The 24,915-nt window shown below is 37.7% G+C and overlaps 2 protein-coding genes across 4 annotated transcripts in view; one reads left to right on the top strand and one right to left on the bottom strand.

Annotated features, from left to right (window-relative positions):
• Window positions 1-1,025: 1,025 nt before the first annotated feature.
• RPS24 (ribosomal protein S24) lies at window positions 1,026-6,826 on the bottom strand. Of its 2 annotated transcripts, XM_084290525.1 has the most exons (7): window positions 6,707-6,826; window positions 5,953-6,018; window positions 5,390-5,599; window positions 4,790-4,900; window positions 3,900-3,917; window positions 1,985-2,020; window positions 1,026-1,116 (listed from the first exon to the last, which is right to left on the bottom strand). In XM_084290525.1, exons 1-5 carry the CDS (start codon window positions 6,707-6,709, stop codon window positions 3,912-3,914), a joined length of 396 nt encoding a protein of 131 aa, XP_084146651.1. In that variant the 5' UTR covers window positions 6,710-6,826; the 3' UTR covers window positions 1,026-1,116; window positions 1,985-2,020; window positions 3,900-3,911. The 2 variants fall into 2 exon arrangements, with proteins under 2 accessions (XP_084146651.1, XP_084146652.1); XM_084290526.1 differs by lacking the exon at window positions 3,900-3,917.
• Window positions 6,827-7,058: 232 nt separating this feature from the next.
• Window positions 7,059-24,915, top strand: part of POLR3A (RNA polymerase III subunit A) — a 37,084-nt gene continuing 19,227 nt past the window's right edge. For both annotated transcript variants that reach the window (XM_084290023.1, XM_084290024.1), the window contains exons 1-19: window positions 7,059-7,163; window positions 7,287-7,422; window positions 7,972-8,109; window positions 8,929-9,100; window positions 9,648-9,802; window positions 10,704-10,943; window positions 11,864-12,026; window positions 12,210-12,346; window positions 12,904-13,007; window positions 14,044-14,185; window positions 14,681-14,821; window positions 15,771-15,840; window positions 16,514-16,641; window positions 18,087-18,225; window positions 20,235-20,399; window positions 20,753-20,925; window positions 22,092-22,203; window positions 23,353-23,471; window positions 24,636-24,773. In XM_084290023.1, the coding sequence (XP_084146149.1) occupies window positions 7,120-7,163; window positions 7,287-7,422; window positions 7,972-8,109; window positions 8,929-9,100; window positions 9,648-9,802; window positions 10,704-10,943; window positions 11,864-12,026; window positions 12,210-12,346; window positions 12,904-13,007; window positions 14,044-14,185; window positions 14,681-14,821; window positions 15,771-15,840; window positions 16,514-16,641; window positions 18,087-18,225; window positions 20,235-20,399; window positions 20,753-20,925; window positions 22,092-22,203; window positions 23,353-23,471; window positions 24,636-24,773 (2,616 nt within the window). In that variant the 5' untranslated portion in view covers window positions 7,059-7,119. The remainder of the gene's footprint in view (window positions 7,164-7,286; window positions 7,423-7,971; window positions 8,110-8,928; window positions 9,101-9,647; window positions 9,803-10,703; window positions 10,944-11,863; window positions 12,027-12,209; window positions 12,347-12,903; window positions 13,008-14,043; window positions 14,186-14,680; window positions 14,822-15,770; window positions 15,841-16,513; window positions 16,642-18,086; window positions 18,226-20,234; window positions 20,400-20,752; window positions 20,926-22,091; window positions 22,204-23,352; window positions 23,472-24,635; window positions 24,774-24,915) is intronic.

Consider the following 24,915-nt stretch of genomic DNA (forward strand, 5'->3'; position numbering starts at 1 on the left):
TTTATAAGAAAAATTGCAACTACCCTTTCTTTAGGTCGGTTGCGTAACCCCAAATACTCAATGAAAACAGAAATACTATAGCATGAGGTACAGCAACGTTATCGCACAGCTGAGAGAGCGATGCTGCTGAACACTAAGAACAAACCCACTATTTCAAAAACCAACTGAAGGTACTAGGAAAGACAGGGTTTTATCTGTACTGTATTGAAGTTACTAGGGTAACAGTATCCCAATCACTTCAGCTGTGGCTCCAGGGTTGTTCCCACTCCTCCTGCCACCCCCAAACACTAAAGATGTCTTACCTGTATTACAATATCCTGCCTAAGTACACCTATAGTATAATTTAAAAGCACTGCACTTACCTAAGAATGAGGTCAGAACCTTCATCAGCATGCCCACTAGAGCTGTCTGGTCAGTTTCACTCCTATTTACTGTATAACTTCTGTTCTACCTGCTACTCAAGAGACCTGCACCAGAATGCTCTTAAGAGCATAAAGCATGCCTCATCCAACAAGTGATCCAATCTCAAATGACTCGTTTAACACCACCAGATAAAAAAATTAGAGATGCACTACACAATTCACAGAGCAAATGGAGACCCCGGAGCCTGTCTTAACGCAGGAACCAAAGACTAGTTATACTCCAGTCCTTCAGCAGCTAAAACCTCAACTGTAAAATATGCAGCTCTTAATCTCTCTGCTGATATGTTTTTCCACTCTCTTCAGCTGTACTCTGCAGGTCTATAAAAGCAGTCAAGCACACCATAAAAGGACTCTGCAAAATACAACCTGAACAATAGACGACAAAGCATGTCTACCTCCATTGAGTTAACACTGACTGCTTGGAATGTCTTTAAAACTACTATCTATAGAAAGCTTGAATTCATACTTTGGATCAATACTCAAAACAAGAGCTGTTTAATTATGAAAAGATTTTAATACAGTGCAAATAGTGCACCAATCTTGAATTTTTCAAGCTTTACAAAACAGTAGTTGTAAAATTAAAAACAAATGGCAAACCAGCAATTGACTGACATAGTTTATTTGATGTTACAACCAGATGAGCAGCTTCTCTCCAGAATAATTGTTCCTGCACTTCTTCACAAAATCATGTAGTCTGTAAAGGAAAAGAAATATTAGTTCCACAGGAATGAAACATTTTTGTAGCCACACCACTATACGGCCTGAACAACTGGTTACCAAAGAAGCCAAGGCCAGGTGAACAACAAAGCCTTTCTTAGAAGAATGCAAAGTACAGTGAAGTCTTGAACCATCATGGCAATGAGAGCCTAGATTACAGCATTTCTCTAGACAATCTCAACAACCTACAATTGCTTTGACAGACACCTGCTTAAGACATTATACTCACTATCAGCTAATATCAACTCCCAGACAGTTACTTAAAAATAAGCCATTCAGAATCATTTGCAGTAAAACCAGACTTTGGTCTGTAACTGCTACTGCCCACAACATATCAAATTCACTAATGTTTCTGCAGCAAAGATAGAAAAATGTGGTCAGAAACTTATCCAAAATGGCATCAGGATTGTAAATTGTCATTTACTTGAGCTATGAGCAAGAAAACGAAGTTGGCACCAAAATACAAGTCATGCAACTTTGACCTATTTAAGACAATACAAACCTACCCTACCCTTAGCATACTGAGACTATTTAAAAACAGAAATGCTTCACAATAAGACCAACCAGTAAGATCTTTTAACAACAGTAAATCTGAGTTTAGTCTGAGCCATTACTTCAGTTTATCTACTTATCAGGTATCTCATGCAAGTTACAAATTATCAGCTCACTAGTAAGCACAACAGTGAATTTTAAATATTTAAGTCTCCCTTAGTCTTCAACTCTTGCACTACGTTCTGTATCAGTGCAAGTACCATGCTCTTTGCATAAATAAACATTGAACCTATATCATGGTCAGACTACAGGCCACTGAATGTGTACTCTTACAAAGCATTCCAAAGTCATACCTGTTGTCCATTTTCCATCTTAGGTATGTGCAGTTACTGAAAAAGAAAAAGCATTATTTGGTAAGAGAATAGTTTTAATCAAGGTCCTACCACTGTAGAAGAAACAGAAGAGAACACAGAAAATATATTTTTTTCAATTGCTACAAAGCAACGTGTTAGGAAAACCTTGAAATCTAGACTACTGTGGAAGCTAAGGACTTAGATTTCATGCATTCCCTCAAACTTAAGATCAGATCTAACAATAGCTGTTTACAGCTCAACTAACTCTCATGATACAATTGCATGCTCAATTATACCTCCAAGACAGAAGGCCTTTATTTGCCTATCTATTCACATTACTGTTTGATCATGCTTGAGAAATACCTGTTTGAAAGACTTGCATCTCAAAAGCCGTCGATAACAACATTTGTGCAGTAGCAACATGAAAAGACATGGGTTTTTACTCTCGTAACTACAGACTTTCCTGAAGAAATGTAATAATCAAGTCCCTGAACACTTCTGAGATAAACAATTGTCACAGATCATGTAGGTGGACAATAAAACCTATTTCAGGATTTCTTTCAAAACTGCTGATAGCTGTTAAAGCATGTTGAACCATGCCACACCGTTATGTTCAAACACATGTTTTTCAAGACAAAGCTTTAGGGCAGGAGTGTATTCTGCAAGCTTTTTTCTGTGATATAGCACAGAACTCTTCCCAGCCAGGTTTTCCAGAAATCATGCTGATTAGTCTTCAGTTTATGCTTAATGCAAAGACACAAAGGTTAACAAAACTGGTGAAGAAGATCTAAACTATGTAGTCGTCAACTAAACTATCATTTTAGAGGACATTCAAAAAACTTCAACCAAAACACAATTGTCTTACTATTGAGAATGCATGCTACTTTGACAAGTACTTGAAAAACAAGTCAAGGGAACTAGACTCTAGGGAACCTGCTTTGACAGGGGGGTTGGACCCAATCATCTCTTGAGGTCCCTTCCATCCCCTATAATTCTGTTAAGTCACACGCTGTGTAATTATCTCAACACAACTGTGTCTTGATTTCTAAAATGCTTATAGACTTTAAGAAAATTTAGATGAAACAGACAGTTTTAATTGAAGTGAAAGTTACTTAACCATTCTGTATTAACACTCAGTAACAGCCACATTCAAGTACCAAAATTCTTGAAGGGACTGAAGTCACTCACATTACTGTTACCAGTGCAACTCTGCACGACTCCCTTAACACTATGAAGATGGTGCTCTTTTACACTGTTATGCTGTAAATTAATCTACAACTTTGCTATTGAAACAGCACTGAAGCAGAAGTGGTAAAAGGTTCCAAATAGCTAGCCCTCACCCTGTTGTTAGCCACAACACTGATTTATCGTATCTAATGATATGTATCTATAAGAACTTCAATTACAGAGGAAGAATTTCTCAGAACAGCTGCTGTGATTTCTGTCTTAGCTTCCAATATCACAGGCTAATAGTTAGCAGTTTAATGCTGACAATTGTATAGTTTACAACCACTGTCTTAAACACATTAAGCTGTGACATGACTTAAGTTTTCATAAAAATACACAACTACTTTTGTGTAAAGGTCAAGTTACACATGCAATTGCACTGTACTACTTTGAACCAGAACCTGTACTGTTTTGAACCAATGCCTCAAGTCAATACATCTGCTTTCTTCTCAATGGGAATTCCTTATTTCTGTGGTATTTTGCTATTTTTGAGCATCTCCTTTGCTATTAGCCAAATTTTACTTTTAAGTCACACAGAATAAAAATTATTATGCAGTCATCTGAACCTTTACAGGACAGACATTTCAAGTAAACACGTATGTATGCAAGGCAGTACAGTGCTTCCATTTCAGGAGATATCCAAGCGTTTCAGTGATTCAGTCACCACATCCATGCTCATTTCCAGTACCTGCTAGATACTTCATTTCTGATGAAGAGTCCCAAGAAAGTAGAAAAAAGCAAAAGTGAAGATTACTTAAGTTCGAGATGTTAAGCAACTTAGCAGCTACAAAGCTAAGCATCAAAACCCATCACCCTCTCCTCCCTCATTAAAATACTGTTGTAAAATCCACCTAGCTGCACAAGCCTACTCAGTATTTTCCCAAGTGCAGAACTCAGCAAAGGAAGGTGACAGGTCTTCACAGCCAGGCTACTACATAGCTTTGGTGGTTTTGGTTGTTTCATGATAAATAAATTCAGTCTCCCTCCAAGCTGCATACCTTTTAAGTTTGTATCAAGTTCCAGCCACAGCACAGGAAGCTCCCAGCAGGAAGAGAGCGCCCAGTTTTCCCAATCAGACCATCAGAACCGATTTAAAGCAGCCCTTCTACCTTGTTACTAATTACACAGAGTCTACCACCCACAACACTACATATGCTTAACAAAATTTCTAACAGAACACTACCTTGGCAGAATAAGTATTAGATATTTATGCAGTCTGAGTAACAAGAGTTAAGAAGAACATCTAATTTGTATACTGAATGACTGAATTATGATATTAAAGCAACATGGTTAGATTTAAGAAAGTTTAACTTCAGTCAAGTGATGTAGGAAACAGTAATCTAAGAAACATGGTTTCTTGGTGTATCAGTTAAGCTGCAGCAGTGATGAGCAAAACTAAGCTACTGAGCTGGTAAGAAGCTCTATGTGACCACACAGATTACCTTCTATTATCCAGTAGAACAGGTAAAAAAAAAAAAAAATAAATGGAAGAAAGACAAAGTTATTCTGTTGAAAACTTTCTACTTGACATTTCAGAAGTAACATACACAGTCCAGCTTACAGATCATCTCATCCTACCTTCTTGCCAGCACCGACGCTAGCCTTGGCTGTGCCTCTGACTTTCTTCATTCTGTTCTTACGTTCCTTCCGCTGCTTCCTGGAAGTCTTCTTCTTTTCATACAAACCATGCTATTAAAAAAAAGAGTTATATTTTACATCTGTTCTCTGATACTAACTTCCAAAATGAAGTTTTCATGTTTTGAGCTAAACCAATTGTACTATTCCCGGAACTTTCAAATACTGTTTAAACCTGAAATACTAAATAGCTAGAAACTTCACTAGCTAGTGAATGACACAATAGAACAAGCACTAATATCTTATATGGATCAGTCCTCTCTCATGCCTCTTTAAGATCTTTAGTAGCAATTAGTTGACTTTTATTACCTTATCTCAGAAATAACACTGCTCAAGCCACCTATAATAGGTTTTAAGAAAAGCAACCTACTTTGCATTTGCAAAAGATAATCTATACAGTACTTTTAACATCATTTACAGAACACTGAATTCCCCATATATACCAGTACTTCCACAAACTGTAGTTTTTATACATGTAAATGAACCACGGAACACTTGAAAGACATTCCAATTGTTTTCTTTTTACTGGAAAACAAAACCTACCCTGGCAAGCCTGTGCTTTGGTTCATTTTTCTTTGCATAGTCCAGGGAATCATAGATCATGCCAAAACCTGTTGTCTTGCCACCACCAAAGTGAGTTCTGAAGCCAAATACAAAAATCACATCAGGGGTTGTCTTGTACATTTTTGCCAACTTTTCCCTGATTTCTGTTTTGGGGACGGTGGCCTTTCCAGGATGAAGAACATCAATCACCTAAAAAGAAATTAACAGGTTGTTATAAAAACAAAAACCAGTCAATATCCAGTACAACAGCCACATGCTACACTTTCGCAAGCTTAAAACTTGAGCTAATTCACCTTAGCAACACAGAGTATTATTAATTTAATGCAGAAGTGTTCCTAGCAGCTTCCTGCTTATAATGACAGGCCAGCTCACTACTTTAGCATCAAGATTTACCTTCAATGCACATGAAAACATTTAAACGCATAAGCTCTTACACAGTGATAGCCAAAACAATTTCCAGGGCCCCTTACTTGTAACCATTAAAAGAATACCTGTACCCCAGAACCAACAAAAAAAATAAAGACATTTTTTAGTATTTTTACCATCTGCTTGCGCTGAAGCAGTCTGTTTGTCATGAATTTCCTGGTTCTGATGGTCACCGTGTCATTCTGCAAAACGAAGTATAAAGAAGTGAAATAAAAGCCTAGCTTTATCCAAAATTACAAGCCTAACAAATATATAAATAATATACAGTGAAGAAACTGTGACTTGTCTGTCATGAGGTAACTTCAAACTCACAAACGTGACTTCACCTGTGTGCCCTCAAAAGCACACTGGTCCTAGGTTGTGGAAAACACCTCAGAGGAGTACAGTGAATTAACTCCAGTTTGCAACCAACACAGCAGCATCCCTGCCCCCGCTATCCTAACACACTGAAATGGCTTTTAATGAAAGACGTGGATGGTGAGCCCAAGTGCTATAGTAACACACAGACAGCTACAGGAGGAGCTATAGGGTTTGCCTCAATAGGCTTCTCCGAACAGCCCCGAACCCACCTCAGGGGCCAGCAGCTGTGCGGCACTACCCCAGCAGCAGGACCTGCGGCCTCTCCGCCCCGGCAGAAGCCGGGCGACACAGCGGGGACACCCTCACACCGCAGGGACCCGGCTCCCTCCCGCCAGCTACCGCTGCCAGGCCGCAGCAGCCCCGCCGGCCGGCACAGCCGCTGCGCGCACCCCGTCCCCCCCATACCCGCCCGCCCCGCTCGGGCCGAGCCCCCCCGGCCGCGCCGTGCCCCCCGGAGCCTCCTCAGCGCGGGGATGGCGGCGCGGCGGGCGGATGGCGCGGGCCCCTCACCATGATGGCGACCGGCGGGCAGGCGGCGAGCACGAAGAGGAAGAGGCGGTGCGGCTCGGCCCGGCATAAGGCAGCGGGGCCTGGGCAAGGGGCGGAGCTGCACCGGGGGTGTTCAGCACAGCGCCGGAGCCGGGGGGAGGCGGCCGGGGCTGCGGGGGGGGCGCTTGGGCTCGGGGAGGGGTCGCGGTGCTTCGGGTCAGGTCCCGCAGCGGGTTCAGTCGCTGCCCGGCTGTGCCCGCTCGTCCCTCGGAGGGGGTTTGGGCACCGGCTCGCTACCGGCGTCCCGCGGGAGGCCGCACGGCCGGCCCGGCGTGGGGCGGTGCTCGGTGCTCCGTGCCCGGTGCCGGGCTCCGTGCTCTGTGCTCTGCTCCGTGCCTGCTGCCGGCCCGCGGGGCCGCGCCGCCACCGCCACCATGGTGAAGGAGCAGTTCCGAGAGAGCGACGTGGCCAAGAAGATGTGAGAGGGGCTGAGGGGGCTCGGCCGGGGCCGGGGGCGGTGGGGAGCGGGACGGGGGTGGAGGTAGAGGTGGAGGAGGAGGTGTCCCCCGGTTCGCACTCAGCCCCGTGTCCCCCCTGCCAGAAGCCACATCTGCTTTGGGATGAAGTCCCCCGAGGAGATGCGGCAGCAAGCGCACATCCAGGTGGTCAGCAAGAACCTGTATAGCCAGGACAACCACCACGCCCCGCTGCAGTACGGCGTGCTCGACCACCGCATGGTGAGAGGCTTCTCCTTCTTCCTTAAAAAAACGCTTTCTTCGTAGAGTTGCTTAAAATTGTTAAAATAATGTGAGATAATGAAAGTAGACTTTTAATTCAAAATACATGCATATGTGTCTCCGATTGCACCAACTGTCAGTCGCTGTGCCGGCTGCTTTCTGTGTGGTTTGAGAAAGTTCCACAAAGCATCCTGAGGGGCAGGAGGTGAGTTTGTTCTGCCTGACTGTCGGAGGCCCAGAGATGGTCATCTGCAAAGCATCATGCTGGAGATCAGTGGGCTGTAGATTGCTGGCAATAGCTGGTTAAGCTAGTATCGCTGTTATCAGGATGGCCAGTGTGTGAAAAACATTTTTACTTCTGAAGGGTTAGGCCAAATGTAGCACTACCGACAGGCTTCTAATGCTAGAAAAAAAAAAAAAAAAACACCTAAGTGCTGAGGGTCTGCTGTCAGGATAGCTACTAGCTTAAAAACTGTTGCATCTTCTGTATGTTCAGCTCATTATAGCTATAAATTTCTATTATCAGCATGTATTTCTTTTCTTTCACAGGGAACCAGTGAAAAAGACCGCCCCTGTGAAACCTGTGGAAAAAACCTAGCTGATTGTTTGGGACATTATGGGTACATTGACTTAGAACTGCCCTGTTTTCATGTTGGATACTTCAAAGCTGTGATAGGCATCTTACAGGTAAACATAATTATGATTTGTTATCAATATCTAGGCTACAGAAATGAAATTATTAGAATCACGGAATAAGTTAGGTTGGAAAAGGCCCATAAGATCGTCAAGTCCAACCATCACCTAACACTGCCAAGTCCGTGACTAAACCACATCCCTAAGCATCACATCCACACGTCTCTTAAATACCTCCACCACTTCCCTTGGCCAATGCCTAACCACTTTTTCCATGAAGAAATTATTCCTGACATCTAATCTAAACCTTCCCTGGTACAACTTGTGTCCTATTGCTTGTCACCTAAGAAAAGAGACCGATATCCTCCTCACTGCAACCTCCTCTCAGATTAGTAAAGATTACTTTAAAGGCGTTAGTTTAGAAGACAAGAATAAGGTTGTATTATACGTTTTTTTGGATCTGGTGTTTTTTAAAGTACCTGTGTTTAAGTATCACTCTTAGTAATATAAAGACATCAGTTTTATTTTGTGATCTCAGACTCATTAATCCATTATCTTTCTATAGTAGTTTGACCTAAGTGTAGGCAACGTAACTTAACTTTTAGAACATTCTAATAAAACTAAGCTCTGTTTACTTTTTATGGATTGTTCAGGTCCTGCAGAACTTACGTAAGAATTTACCTTATTGCCTGTATTATTTTCCTCTTGTCCTTTTTTTTGTGTGTGTGTTACACTATGAGAATTTGTCTTTAAACCAAGACTGCTGTATTTCAATGAAAACGTGCATACTATTGAAGAACCTAGGTTCTAATAGCTGTTACAATTCTCCATGGCTGCATTAAACAACTGTGTTTATATGTGTTTATATTAAAGATGATCTGCAAAACCTGTTGCCGTATCATGTTGTCAGTGGAAGAAAAAAAACAGTTTTTGGATTACCTGAAGCGACCAGGCCTTACGTATCTTCAGAAGAGAGGGCTAAAGAAGAAAGTGTCTGAAAAGTGCCGAAAGAAAAACACTTGTCCTTACTGTGGTGCCTTTAATGGTGAGTAGTTAGTGATAGTTATCTGCTGTGATGGTTTTTACCTTGGTGGCTGTGGTAGGCATCAAAATCTCAAATACTCATTCCATAGGTAATGGGTATTTTCTCTGGCCTTTCTTAAAAAACACGTAGTTGCATTCTTAATGCCAAGCACAGGCTTATTCACTTCTCATGTATGTGGATATGGACATTGGCCTAGTAACTTATTCTGTTTTATGTATCTCTTCATGGCAGTGAACAATATTTAACACTTGAATAATGGCAAAAAAGTCTTGATCAACCACATATTTGCATATATATATATATATATATATATAAAAATATTGGAACCTTTAGTCAGCGATCAGTACCTTAACATGGAAGACTAAGTTTGATTGAACTTCATGTAGACTTTACTTTTGAACTTCATTTGTCATAATTCTGTGACATTATTCTTCATAAGATTAAATATGTTTGTCGTTCTCTGGGAGGGTAACTGATTTTGGAACAATTACAATTACAATTGTTTTAAGTTTTTAAAAATTAAAAAGCAACATTTATTTGCTTGCAGGAACTGTGAAGAAGTGTGGTTTGTTGAAAATAATACATGAAAAATATAAGACCAATAAGAAAGTGGTAGATCCTGTGGTATCCACTTTTCTCCAGTCCTTTGAAACTGCCATAGAACATAACAAAGAAGTAGAATCCTTATTGGGAAGAGCTCAGGTGAATTTTGTTACAACTTGAATTTTTTGCTAGTTTTTGTGTGTGAAATAAAACTCCTCAAAGGTTTTCAGTATAGCACCTTAAGGTGGTCCGGTAGTTCCGGATACCAAGACACATGAAGCATGTTTGCCATATTGTTAGCATTGTAATAACGTTAACTTGGCAATCAATGAACAGCTTTGTTTAATAGATATGTACTTTTCTATCCGTAAATAAGGGAGATGCTCTTGGTGTATGAAACTTAAAGAAGCAAGAAAAAGAAAAAGTGTAGGCCCGTAGAAATAGCACATTTACATGTGGATTTACTGTAACTCTGAGATGATTGCAATACACAGAGATATCTTCTTCAAAAGAACTTAGTGTTGAGGAGGAAAGAGGAGGCTTAATAAGCTTTTTTGTTTCATCCAGCTTTGCATTGTGTGTGGTTGTGTTTCCTTCTTTTCTTAGCAAGATGGAAAGATTTCAGGGTAGATATATGAACAGAAAAAGGAATGAGCATTTTGAAGTTCTTATGCTGCATCAGTAGCTGTTCTAGAAGAGAAAAAATGTTTTTGTATTTATTTATTTAAAAAAAAAACAAACACTAGAAAGTATTGTAATTCATGTAAGTTTCTACTAATGAAATGAGAGAAAATATATTTTAAGTTTGTTGTAATGTTTATTATGTTATTTTGACAAGGAGCTATGAAATACTGCTTCAAAAAAGTAGCATAAGTAGGTACAAGGCAAAACATATAAGTTAAAATGAGGGAAGATAGACACCGAGAAAACATACCAAGTATACGAGACAATCAAAAGTTGGAGTAAATAATCAGAATAATCAGTAAATGAGGGGAGGAAGGAAGGGTTGAAAGTTGTTACTTGATGGCTTAATCATGACATTTTCTGATGGATTTTGTAGGAAAATTTGAATCCTTTAGTAGTATTGAACCTCTTTAAAAGAATCCCAGCAGAAGATATCCCTCTGCTTCTAATGAACCCAGAAGCAGGTAAGCCTTCAGATTTAATCCTCACACGACTCTTAGTGCCACCACTGTGTATCAGACCCTCTGTTGTGAGCGACTTGAAGTCTGGCACCAACGAGGACGACTTGACAATGAAACTGACAGAGATCATTTTCCTCAATGATGTAATAAAAAAGGTGAGTCATTCTTCAAGCTCTCCGAGACTGTTGCCTTCAAAAATATTTGATTAGAATTTAGTAGAGGAAGTGGTTGTGTTTATCTAGTTGTTCCCAGGCTTATCAAGCAGTCTGTACTGTACTGCTGTGCTGTTTGGAATTTTATTGAAAGAAATTAAGTTGCTCCAAATGGAGCTGGCTATCTGGCTGCTTGCATTGTAGGACTTGCTGAATATCTACAGGAGCCCATAGGAGAAGACTTTTTCATTTGAATTCTTGTCTGTAAACTTCCCCCACCACCACCACAGTCTATCACTATAACATTTTTGAGAGTTTGCTTACAATGAAAACATTATACTATACCTAAAGAGTTATTTTCTTTTGCGCATGCCTTAATTTTCTTTACCACATTTTTATTCTATCTTTATTCTGTCATTCTTGTTCTTAAGAAACCAGGTTCCGTTAATACGGTTATTGAACTGATAGAAAAGCATTTGACGATTTATTATTTGTTTAGAGAAACAGCTCTACCAGACTATTTTTTTCTTTTCAGGATTTTCAAAACTGGGCTTTTGCCAAGAAAACAAAATCAAATGAGCAGTAACTCCCATGACTGAAGAATGATTAAATTCTGGTGATTTTCCTGGCTGTGGAATAATATTAGCTTAACTTCACTTGCTTGGGAAAAAAATAGCAATTTAAACAAATGCATATTTTTGTGAGTGTTGATGCTAGTCATAAACAATTAGGTTTTCTGTTGGGTTCTCTTGTGAACAGCGTTATGCTATAGTAATGTAAAGTAATTGTGCCTTTTTCATTTCTGTGACTATGAAGGGTTTTTAACATTATTTTCCAGAGTGTTCAATATCAGAAAAAAACACCTTGACTAGTTTAGTCTATTGCTATGCTTATTTTCTGAACTGGGTGACTATTTTGTTTAGCACAGGATATCAGGAGCCAAAACACAGATGATAATGGAAGACTGGGACTTCCTTCAGTTGCAGTGCGCCCTGTACATTAACAGTGAGCTCTCAGGAATTCCTCTGAACATGGCACCTAAAAAATGGACCAGAGGTTTTGTTCAAAGACTTAAGGGAAAGCAAGGTTTGTCTAGAAAGCTGTTTTTAATGAAGTCACAACTATTTGATATTCCAAAGCACGTCTTTGTTACTATTGTGTTGTGCTACTGTGATGCATATTGAAAGGTATTCTAATGTGTTCTCTTAGCAGACAGCATTTTGAAATCAACTTTCTCTAAAAGAGTTTTTCACTTGCTGTTTTTTTTAGGTCGTTTTAGAGGCAATCTGTCTGGAAAGCGAGTGGATTTCTCTGGCAGAACAGTCATTTCCCCAGATCCTAATTTAAGAATAGATGAAGTAGCAGTGCCTATTCATGTTGCTAAAATATTAACCTTTCCTGAAAAGGTGGGTAGTGTAGAACCAAAACTTCTGTACCCTTTTGTTTTTTAAACATATATCAGTTTTGTCCTTCTTCATGGTCTGTCTGTAAGAGGGAGTAAATGTGTGGTTTATATGTTCAGCATGTCATTCAATGATGTTTTGCCAGTTCTGTTGCTGCTGGTAAGTGAAGCTTGTAGTATCAGATATATACAAGTACTGTGAAAGCATATGGGGTAAGGAGTGACACACACATCAAGAGAGAATGGTTCAGCTTGCTGTTCTTTAAACTTTTATATAGCTTCATATGTTCATTGGTGTAACTGTCTAAGGAATCGTTGTGTGTTTTTTTCAATTTCTGAATTTACTTCCCAGATTTCTTAATGTAATTTCACTGTGATGTTTTGCTCTAAAACAGGCTTAAACTTTCCTCCTCTATTTTCTCCTGCCTGTTCCTTTCAGCAGCTGAGGCTGTGAGGGGAATTTTCAGTTGAGCCTAAAATTTGAAAACACAGAACACCAGCAAAAACAAGAGGTCTTGAAACATGTTTTGCTTGTTCCTGATTGAAATCTTTATGCAACAGGTTAACAAAGCAAATATTAATTTTATGAGGAAACTTGTCCGGAATGGTCCAGATGTTCATCCTGGAGCCAACTTCATTCAGCAGAGGCACACACAGATGAAAAGGTACCTGTCATTAATGATTCACTTTTCATCTCTCCTCACCAACTCATTCTTACTGTTGTATGAAACCTGTAATATCTACAAGGGTTAAAATGGATCTTCATTTTTAGCATTTTTCATAAAAGGCAGTAACAAAAATCATCACCTAAAAAGAACTCACACACTAAACCTTAGGAGATTATATGTTGGATTTAAATATCAAGTGCACATAATAAGGATAGTGAACTGCAATTAGGTTTCTTTATGACTGAGTGTCTTTTATTTAGAATAGATGCTAAGATGCTGTAGATAATATAGGAACTGGAATGAGACGTGCATTTTGGGTCATATTGACAGGTGACGAATGGAGGCAGACAATATTGGTCACTTTGTGCTGGCCTTTTTTATGGGAGGACTAATCTGCAGTCAATCTATGGATATTGACTTCTTGTGGAGAGTGATGTTTTACATGGGCAGATAGTGATATGACAAAGGGGAACGGTTTTTAACTAAAAAAAGGGTGTTGGGGGGGTTATATTCGATGTGAGGAGGAAAGTCTTCGCTATGAGGGTGGTGAGGCACTAGAACAGGTTGCACAGAGCAGCTGTTGATGCCCCATTCCTGGAATTGTTCATGACCAGGTTGGATGAGGGCCTAGGTAAACTGATGTAGTGGGAGGTGTGCCTGTCCACGGAAGGGGAATTGGAAGTAGCTTTAGAGTTGCTTCCAACCTAAGCCATACTATGATACACAACATAATTGTCTGTGACTGAAACGGCCTATTCTCCATGATGCAATTGAAACGAATACTTTGTATGGATTAGCTTTTTTCTTAGTTCCTGTAGTAATAACTATAGTTTTAAGTAACATTAAAAATCTGTTCGTTATTTAAAATAACAACAAGACTGATGTTTAATGATGCGATCAACACCAGTTTTGGCTTTTAGTCATTGTAGTACAAATGCTCCAATGTTCAATGGAGGAATTTGCCTTATAAAGAAGGGATTTATTTTCAGTTGTCTTTATGTCTTCTGACTCCATTGTCATGTGTTACTATAAGATTTTTGAAATATGGAAACCGAGAGAAGATGGCCCAGGAGCTGAAGTTTGGTGATATCGTGGAGCGACATCTTATAGATGGTGATATAGTCCTGTTCAACCGACAACCTTCTCTTCATAAGCTGAGCATCATGGCTCACATTGTAAGTGCACACAGTCTAGCAGACAGGTAATGCATCATGTGAGCATTAGGTGGCCTACCTTTGCTGCTGTTTGAAATAAACAGCTTCTTCTCTAACTGCAGGGACAAACATGAATGAGGTGCTGTTTGCATGGGAATTAATGTGTAACTGCGTAACTATGCAGCCTGGATGATTCTGTGAATAGCCATGAGTGAACAGACAGTATCTGTTCCTGTGTAAGGATTTAATTTTTGCAGAGTTGATGTGGTCTTTACAAAGCATATGGTGTTCTGTGCTTTGTATAAATATTTCTTTTAATGCAACTTAGGTACATTTGTATAATATAATCCAAGTCTGGTTTCTGACTGAGTTGAATCCTATGATCAGAAATTTTCATTCATGTCTAATAAGAGAAAGTATAAAGCCTACAAGGAAGCATTCGGGCATGTTTTTTCATCTGTTAGCATGCTTGATTGCATGTGCATCACTTTTTTTTTCCTCTTCTTCTGTTTACAGGCTAGAGTAAAACCTCATAGGACATTCAGATTTAATGAATGTGTCTGTACGCCATACAATGCAGACTTCGATGGAGATGAGATGAACCTTCACCTTCCTCAGACAGAAGAAGCAAAAGCAGAAGCACTTGTTTTAATGGGGGTATGCAGGTCAAGTTGGTGTTGAGTTAGGCCATGCCTTGTAGTACTTATGTTGCATGTGAAATCTGAAATAATCATTAAGATCCCTGGGTATGGATAGTATGTAGCTGTGAAGCTACCTGAAATCGTGCAGAAGGGAATTCAGAATAACTAGGGCTGTTAGCCTTATAGGTAGTCTAATAGATACGTATTTAGCATTCCTAGAAAATCCAGAACTTTTAAGTAAGTACATGTCATCAGTATAGTTCTACTTGGCTACTGTTAACAACTGCTACCAAGATAGGGTGGCTGTTACTGAACAGGTGCGTGTTCTGGTCTGACAGCCTGCAGTTTCAGGATTATGGTTAAACTGGAAATGAGGCAGCAATAGTGTGCTTGTACTGGAAAAATGAAGTGCATGACATAGGTTTCTGTGGGCCTGCAAATAGTTCAGGCAAAGCTGTGGCAGCCATGTACTGCCCAGGTGGGGATCTGGGGATAAGTAACTGGAGCAGTCATTAGTATGACTGGGAACTCATACTAAATACCCTGATTTTATTAACCAATCTCTTTGCTGTAGATTGATGTCTGAGGAGAACAATTTTAGTTGATGAATGTGATCCATGTTAAAACATACTGGTTTTAATATTTAGTGCATGTAAGTGATATATTTTAAAAATATTCAGGAGTGAAGTGGCTACCTACTTTGACCTCAGTGTCAGATCTAATTCCTGATCCTGACAAAGCCTAGCAGTATTATGCAAGAGACTGAAAAGTGACTTTGCCTCTTGGTTCTTAGTTATGTCTCCAAAGAATTCAAATAGATGCAAGATCCTCAGTAGCTAGGCTTAGCTACAATCGGAAGAAGAAGGTTTTGTTACCATTGCTAACAAAACTGTCTTAAACAATAGGTTTACCGCTGAATAACAATTGTGTCTTCAAGTGTGTAATTTTTGTCTTATGTCTTACAGACTAAAGCAAACTTGGTAACACCAAGAAATGGAGAACCCCTCATTGCTGCTATTCAAGATTTCCTTACAGGTGTGTACGTAAACTTGATTTAGAGCTGTGTGATTTAACAGTTCTTTAAGAATCACTTCCCTCTTCTTTATAATTTTTTCTCTACTAATTTAAAAGTTTCTCCTTTCAGGAGTCAAATTGACAGTATGAGAGTAAGGCCATTGTCAGTCTGAAATGTAATGATGTTCTTCAAATTTCTTCTGATACTGTCAACCTTTGTAGGTGCAATTTTTAGTAGCTTTGCATATGTTCTACAATCTTTTCTTTGATTTCAAAAGTAAATATTTTGTGTCTTCATGTGCAATGTGTAATGTGAACTCCTTATAATTATGGGAGAGGATTTGAACTCATTATCCTAAAATGAGTTTTAACCAATAGTAAGTACTGTAAAGTTTATTTATCTATTTGAGAAAAGTCCAGTGAATATTGAGAAAGTGTAAAAAAAGGAATATGAAGGCTTTATTTTTTACCTATGGGATAGTGTGTGAAAGAGAACAGATTGTAGCAGTGCACTGTCTTTGTGCATTTTTGGAAGTTTCATGGTATTTTGCAGAGTAAGTATCAGAATCAAATTAAATTAGTAGTATCAGAATCAAATTATTAATAATGAATAGTATTAAACATAGCTTTTAAATATTTTAAATATTTTAATATTTATAATAGCTTTTGCATTTAATTGCTTTTTACATTCTAGGTGCCTATCTTCTTACACTAAAAGATACCTTTTTTGATCGAGCCAAAGCCTGTCAAATCATTGCTTCTATCCTGGTTGGCAAGGATGAAAAAATTAAAGTTCGTCTTCCACCTCCAGCAATTTTGAAGGTGTGTCAAACTATTTTTTAACATTACAAAGACTTACCATCTGTTCTCTTGACCCATGTTGATGTTCTCAGCCGAGAGACAGTCATTGTGTCTTCTGGTGTTTGTTTTGTATTATATTTGATACTCTAAGGCATAAAGTGCAAAGATCAGAATTCAAGTTGTTTGATGGTTCCTTAGACTGAACAGAGTCAACCTTGCATAGTATGGTCCAGATACAGGATTCCACTGTGGTTCAAACAGTTTGGCTATTGTCCTGTTACTGCCTACTCCAAGACCACCTGCCTGTTGATGGTCATACAGCAGACAAACCGAGCATGGGGCTAGGTTGAGAAACTGTTGTTCCTAGGGTGTGCTGAAGTAGTGTTAAAATGCTCAGCAGTTCTAGGTTTCAATATCCCAACTGTAGGTGGTGTCAAATCTGAGTGATAGTATATTTTAACTGTTAACCTGTCACTGTGTTGAAGATTAAAGAGAATGAATGCTATGTGATTTTTGTTACATCATGTACACAAAAAGTATTGTTAAGGGCTGAATATCTGTGTATCAGTCAGAAACTTGGAAAAGACCTGTAGTATCATTTAATAGAATGGATTAGAGTCTATTAAGCCTTCCTCCAAATATATTTAAGGGAACCTCTATTTGATTAATCTTGTATATAAGGCAAATACTCATTTAGAGAGAATTTTGTACATTTTCTAACTTGTTAAATAGTCATTAAGTATTCATTCATATGTTCTTATAGTCCATAGATAGTTTTAAAACTGTTATATGTGTAATATTAAGGGAACTTCCTGAATTATTCAGAAAGAGAAACTAAAATTTGAATGAATAATAATAACAATAGTAATGTAAAGCAAGTTCAGAGCATTTAGCAATGATATTTAATGTAAACTTTACGAATTTATATGAACTTTTTGATAACAAGGAGTATTGGTTCTTTGACTGCTTCTGTCATTCCAAATGAGTAAATTTAGCACTAGATGTGACAGTTACTTCTGTTTAACTACATGTGAGTAAAGTACATAATTGTATGAATGTTGAGCCTCCTAAAAATTTAAATAGGAAGCATTATATAAAGAACTAAATATAAATGTGGCATCATACTTGGGGAATGAAATAAATGTGGCATTGTATTATTATTTTTTTTAATTTTCTAATCAGGAAGGGAAACGTGACAAAGGGAGAAATAGTATGTTTCAGTAAATTCATGCACATACCTTTACGTAAAGGAGAGCCATTTGTGAATCAGGTCTTACATATTTTCGAAAATGCATAGTACTCCCGTATTCATAATAATGCTATTATGGACTGCCACAAGTATAGTTCAGTATAGAAAGATTACATATTAAAAACAAAAATTTACAATTAAATTCCTGCTTGCTGGTTTTACTGCTGTTGTATCATAAACTCTGTAACCGTATTTCTTGTCCTTTTGTTTTCCTAAGCCTGTAACACTCTGGACAGGAAAGCAGGTTTTCAGCCTCATTCTCAAACCCAGTGATGACTGTCCTGTAAAAGCGAATCTGCGGACCAAGGGCAAACAGTATTGTGGCAAAGGGGAAGACCTGTGTTACAATGATTCTTGTGAGTGACACTTTTAAAGCTCTGTTTTAAAAGCCTTCAGCAAAACTGTAGACACTGTTTTGTTGAGTTCATTGTTGAGCTTACTGGAGGAATTAAAACACTGCCTTGCATTAGTATTCTTGAAATGGAAAAAAATGCATTATTTTTTTTCTCAAAGGTTGAAGTCATGCTGAACATCAAAGAAAAGACTTAAGTGTTTTTTTTTTTGTAGTAAAATTTCTGTTATGAGATGGTAGGCTTATTATGATGCTGAAGTATTTAAAGGTAAGAAAGATAAGAAAAGCCAAGAAGCTTAGGAAGTGATTATGTGGATGGCAAATGGGAAAAAAATTAAATATCTCAAGTAGGGTAGTGATGCAATGATTATAAATCAAACAGTGAAAGGAGTTAGGAAATAAAGGACAGGAAGATAAGAATCTTTTGGAGGTCAGACCATCTGCCATTTGGGGAAGTCGGAGTGGCAAATGGCATGCACAGCATCAGGGTTGAAGAGGCTGTAGGAGAAGAGCAAGGCTTCTCCAATTAATCATTTAACATTATATAGTAACAGTTGAAAGAGAACTTGAGCAGGTGCGATTAGCTCGTCTCCTTGCTGATCATAAATTTGAGCTTAGGTACATAGGTGCGTAGGGAGGAAGCATCGGTTTATAGTAACTCAGGCATGCAATGGTGATGTGAGAAAGAATTCCCATTGAGGACTTGAATACACTCCACACCAGATTCTGACAGATTTCTTTGTTAGACAGGATCACTCTGTGGTTGTCAAGTTGGCTATAAACATGAAGATACTATTTTTTTCAGCCTGAGAGAATGTAGGGTGAAAGGCAACAAAACAATCCATCTTATTCTCTTGTGTGAACATACACCTTTGTCTTTCCTCTGCATCCTTTTTGTTCTAGAAGATATAGGTTGAATTCCGGTTTTCTGTGTTTAAAAGTAACACGTGCTGCAGAAAACCTTTGTATGGCTCTGTTTAGTTCTCTGAAAAAAATCGGTTCCTAAAGCTAATTAGCTAACACTAATTCTATTCAGAAAATTGTGCAAATTCTCTGAAGTTTCAAGAAATCCTATTACCATTTTGTAGTAAGTGGTAAAGACCATGGACTTGCAGTTCAAGATGAGTATTTAAATTGGTATTGAAAATACTGAGCGTAGAGTATTATACACATACATTTAGAGTGTTCTGCAGAAAATGATTTAAATTGGATCTATCTTCACATATAAGTTCTTTGAAAGATGCATGATGAAGTTAAGAATTAACATATATTGTATGGTTTGCATACCAAATATGTCTAAATTTTATGTGCAGAAGATACTTTTCTAACTGCATAAAGGCTGAAAGTCACAAGGAAGATTCAGTGCCTGAAATGGAAGATTGGTGATGAAGCAACAGGAGGTTGTCGAAAAGAGGCATTATGTACAGGCCACAGGGCTAAAGTCAGGATGGATGTCTTTATAACATGCTTCCACTATGAGACATCTGCTTTCACTATGTCTTTTAAATTTAAACTGTGCTTCCAGAGGTGAAATGATTATCAGAATCTTTGAACAAAGAGAACTGTAGCTTGGTTTCTGAAGTTTTGTTGGTGTGATAAAAAATAAATCAATCAAGAACTGTCGTTTGCTATGCACAACAGAGGACTTTATTTCTGGACAGATAAGATTAAAACCTTGATTTTGATTAAGGAAGCTAAGTTTAGCATTTTATTATTTATTTTGTCTTTAATGAAAAAGATTATTCAGAAGTTTCTCAGAAGTCTTAAAATAGATACAGTTGCACTTCTAAGGAGGAAAAGTAATACATAAATGTTTGCTTTTCTGGGTAAAATTAGTTAGTAGATAGTCCCCTTAAACATTTCTACAGAAATGGTAAATAGCTAACTTTTTTTTTTTGTCCTTCTTTTTTGGTCAGCAATGCATTTATTTACAAACCTGCTCCATAACTGATCACAAGAGTTTAGGTAACGTTTTAGAAAAAATATGAGTTGTTTTTCCTTTTCTACTTGTAGATGTCACAATTCAAAACAGTGAGTTAATGAGTGGCAGCATGGACAAAGGAACCTTAGGTTCTGGATCCAAGAACAATATCTTTTACATCTTGCTGAGAGACTGGGGACAGGTAGAAGCTGCAGATGCCATGTCACGACTAGCCAGGCTTGCTCCTGTCTATCTGTGTAAGTAACACTGAAGTAAGTTTCCTTGTGAAATAGTATCCTAAAGCAGATAAAAAAACAAAAAACAAAACAAAACAAAAAAAAACAAAACAAAACAAAACAAAAAAACAAACAAAAAAACAAAAACAAACAAACAAAAAAAACAACAATAAAGCATGAATTTTGCTTCAAATACAATGTATCCCATTTAAAAATCAAGGAAACAAACAAACAAAAACACTACAAGCCAAGCAGCTGAAACTGACAAATGGTGAAACAGCTGATATTTACAAATTTTAACATTTCTTGATTTTCATTTCTACTTTATTTCTGTCAGATTGAGTTGATCCTATAATCCTTTTGTTTTATGACAGCTAATCGTGGCTTTTCAATTGGAATTGGTGATGTCACACCAGGTCAGGGCCTGCTAAAAGCTAAGTATGAACTCCTGAATGCTGGCTATAAGAAATGTGATGAGTATATTGAAGCTCTGAATACTGGAAAACTACAGCAGCAGCCTGGTTGTACTGCAGAAGAGACACTAGAGGTAAACATTTTAAATGGACTCACTGTGTATATATATATATACAATAGAAAGTTCATGAATATATGCACATAGTTTGTAAAGCTCAAAGGTGTCTACTGAAACTTCAAAATACGAGCAAGTAGGGCCCTTATATACACAACTTTAGTTGTCTGTATCTTCTCTTAGACGCATACAAGCATCTCTATGTTAAATGCTAGCTAAATAGTTAACAGCTGGGATCCTCCCACCCCACTGGAAGTACGGAAGTGACATAGAATAAAATTACACAGGTAATTGAAACAGAGTTAATTCCATGTACCCATGTGTAGTAAGTTAGTTAAGAACACTAACAGCAATGAATCTAGTTCAATAAAAAAAATACTCTTAGTTACAAATCTGTTTTTTGTGTTTTTTTTTTCTTTTTACTAATGAGGGCAAAGGTTGAGTGTACTTTGGTTACTTTTTTTTTTTTTTTTTGGTGGTTGGTTGGTTTTCTTTGAAAACTTTGATAAAGAGCAATGAATGTTGCCCAAAAACATATGGACAGGCTCTTAATGAAGTCAACTGAAAAATACCCTCTTCATTGCCTTTAGTGGTTTTAGATGTTTATTCTGTTGGCTATCAATGTCTGTTTTTTATCTTTTAAAAAGTAGAAAGGAAGTATAAAAGGGAAAGGGAGGGGTAGAAAATCCTATGCTGTGCTTTAACTGCCACAGGTGTCTAGTCTGAAGTTGTACTCTGCCTGAACAAAGTTTTGCCATGTTTTTCACTATTCTTCTGAGATGCATATGGTTTTTGATATAACTGTTTTCTTAAAAATTGAAGATACTGTCAATGTATAAGTTAAGTCCAAAATTACTTTTTTTTTGTGGCAATCTTTCACACTGAACAGTGAAAAGCTCAGTTCAACGTTTGGTTTAATTAGCTTAAGCTGGTGCTGCTAGCAAAAGAGGTTGTAATGTCCCCAGGTACCCATGTCTTAGCCCAGCAAAGAATTATTGTACAGCAAAATAGAAAATTACATGAGTTAAGTTACAATTTATTTTACCCAAAGAAACATCTAACCTTCTCTTAATTCTGCTTTGAAGTTCCTATTGACCACTGACAGTATTGTGGGCAAGTGATAGCATATTGTTTGTGTATGGTATTTTTAACTAATATCACGTCTATGTTTTCTTGGATTTCAGGCTTTGATCCTTAAAGAACTCTCAGTTATCAGAGATCATGCTGGCAGTGCCTGTCTCAGAGAACTCGACAAGAGCAATAGTCCCCTTATTATGGCTCTCTGTGGTTCTAAAGGTATCCGAGCTTTGGAATTAGTTTGCTCATTCCATCTTTTTTCTCAGAGTTACTTGTTCTGTCTTTATAGCTTGTTTTATACAGACAGTTGTGCAAGTACTAAATTCACATTATATGAATTCGAAATGACTCCTCAACAAATAGAGTTTGGCTCTAGTTAACTGAAAGCAAGTTTTTCAGTTCTTTTTACTGTACTGTTAAAGTACCTTTTATTGCATCTTTAATGTATTGGTGCAAGTTGAAAAGCATCCTCTGAGAACTTTAAATGTTCTTAAAATATTGATCTTGAATTAATTTATCAGCATAGAGACATCAGTGGCACTTCCCATTTCAATTACCTGTATCATACACAAAAATCATCCAGAAATGTTTCCTTAAGAAATGGAAATCATTAAGCCATTTTCACTGCTTCCCTTCTAAAGAATATCCTATATAGTACATATTTGTTTTATACTCAAATTCTGATCTGAGCTTTCCTTTGTTCTTTGTAAGATTTTGAAGGAACTGCTTAACTCTGTCTCTGTCTAGAAATTGTGGAAAGCCTCAGGGTGGCATGAGACTACTGCATTTTGAAGACATTCTTCAAAGTCTTACAGAGATATTGAAATCTAAAAAGAAGGCTATATCAAATGTATAATTTGGGAATGTGGGAGTCATCTTTTGCAAAAAACATTCAGCAAATAAGTCTTCTTAACTAGTGACTTAATTCTCTAAGGCTTAATTTGTTGTAGGAATCTTGGTAGACACTGAACCCTTGATTTAAAAAAAAAAATGTTTTAAATATGCTTGTTGTAAAAATTGTGAAGCAAAACACAGAGGTTAAGATCATGGGATTTATAAACCACAACCCATAATAAAAATTAGGATAATAGAAGGCCCATCGTAAAATAGTGGTGGCATGAATGTCCGTGACTTAAAAACTAAAAAGTGGTTTTAGCTACATAGATAACTAATTTAGTTACTGCATAAATACTGATATGAACAGAACAAAAAATAGAAAATCTTTTTTTTTTTTTTTTAACTGATGCAATTTTAAATGTATTTTTGAAGAATTACTAAACTAACAGATTTTCATAGAACTGAAGGCAATTGAGTCGTCAGAGGAATGCTGATGTTCCTCATCACTCAATTTTTTTTCTTCCCCTTCAGGCTCCTTCATTAACATATCCCAGATGATTGCATGTGTAGGTCAACAGGCTATCAGTGGGTCCCGAGTTCCTGATGGATTTGAGAACAGGTCCTTGCCTCATTTTGAGAAGCATTCTAAGGTAATTGCATATGCTTACGGTCCACTGGAAAGAGAAGTGAGACAAGTTAAACTGTTTTGAGAAGGATGCATGATAGGATGTGGTGTCATGGCATGGTGCAGGAAAACAAAAACATGTGGTTAAACATATGTGTGCAACACACATAAAGGGTTAAACATAAAGAGTTCTGAATGTAATTTGGGAATTAACAGTAATGTTGTGAATTGCTATGGGACACTTTGTTAGCTTGAGTATGGAGTCTGGATTGTTTTTTTCTTTCAACTAGAATATGTATCATGGGCTCCTTTATACATGGAACAATGGGGAGTTTCATGCACTTGTTAATCCAGATCCATGAGATTTCATTGTTTTGTTTTAACTGCTTGTCTGAATTTAACGATCAGTAGAGAAAGTTCTTTATACCAGTTGTCAGACTTGGTGTGTTGTTTAGCTTGTGTGGGATGATAGCCATGACATTGCATGTGTCACTAAATGTCCAAATGTGATTTTCTGAATTCTGTAACATAAAATCTTTTATTTCCTGAAAAAAAAAAAGAAGAAAACCTCCATGTATTATATGGGGAGGAATGTTAAATTTAACTCCATCTTTTTTTTACTGAATTAGAAACTACTGTCTATTAAATAGTGGCAAATGATTAAACTTTCTGTAGTCTATACATTGTTCCATGTGATCATGGAGACAGCATGGTATTGTTTGGCTCAGTGGGATACCTGCATCAAATTCATCGTCAAGAACTTCTCTGAGTTGTGATAGGAAACCATTCAAAAGAGTTAGCAATGTACATACCTCTATATTTTTTCTGGATTCCTTAATTTTCGTCATGAATGTTCATATCATCCTTTCAATTCTTTTAGCAATAAGGGAAGCTGAATTGTTAGAAGTTGGTGTGGTGTTTGCAAATAAAGGCTAGCGGCATGGGAAGGTTTGTTGGCAGTGTAAAATCTAGTGTATTAGTTTTGCAAACGTAGATGAGGGTTTTGAAGCCTGAGTCAGACCTAAAATGCATTGAGTTTAAGAGCTAAATGTAACGGAGTCAATTGCTCCATGTTTATGTATCAGCTGACTATTTGTAGGAATTTAGACCACATTTAATATATGTTTTTCTGTTACATACCTAAAGAATAGACTTTGCATTTTAACTTTTTTTCTGCTCTTTCACGTAGCTTCCAGCAGCAAAAGGCTTTGTTGCTAACAGCTTCTATTCTGGGTTGACTCCCACTGAATTTTTTTTTCACACAATGGCTGGTCGAGAAGGTCTGGTTGATACAGCTGTAAAAACAGCTGAAACTGGATACATGCAGGTAACTGTCAGTGGGGTGGGGATTTTATCCAACATGCCAAAGGAGACTATTTCTTTTGTGCTTGTTATGGGGTTGTAAATACATCTTCCTTTTTGTTGTTTATTTTTGATTTAACAGAATTTGTACTGCAGAATAGACTTTG

This window comes from Netta rufina (assembly GCF_964035555.1).
Source record: "Netta rufina genome assembly, chromosome: 7".
Lineage (NCBI taxonomy): Eukaryota > Metazoa > Chordata > Aves > Anseriformes > Anatidae > Netta > Netta rufina.

Bases quoted from the DNA above. Each gene is read 5' to 3' on its own strand.
- RPS24 (XM_084290525.1), bottom strand. The intron at 5,600-5,952 runs GTAAAAATACTA...ATTTCTTTTTAG, and splicing joins TGCTTCAGCGCAAGCAGATG to GTGATTGATGTTCTTCATCC. The intron at 4,901-5,389 runs GTAGGTTTTGTT...TTTTTTTAATAG, and splicing joins CAAAGCACAGGCTTGCCAGG to CATGGTTTGTATGAAAAGAA.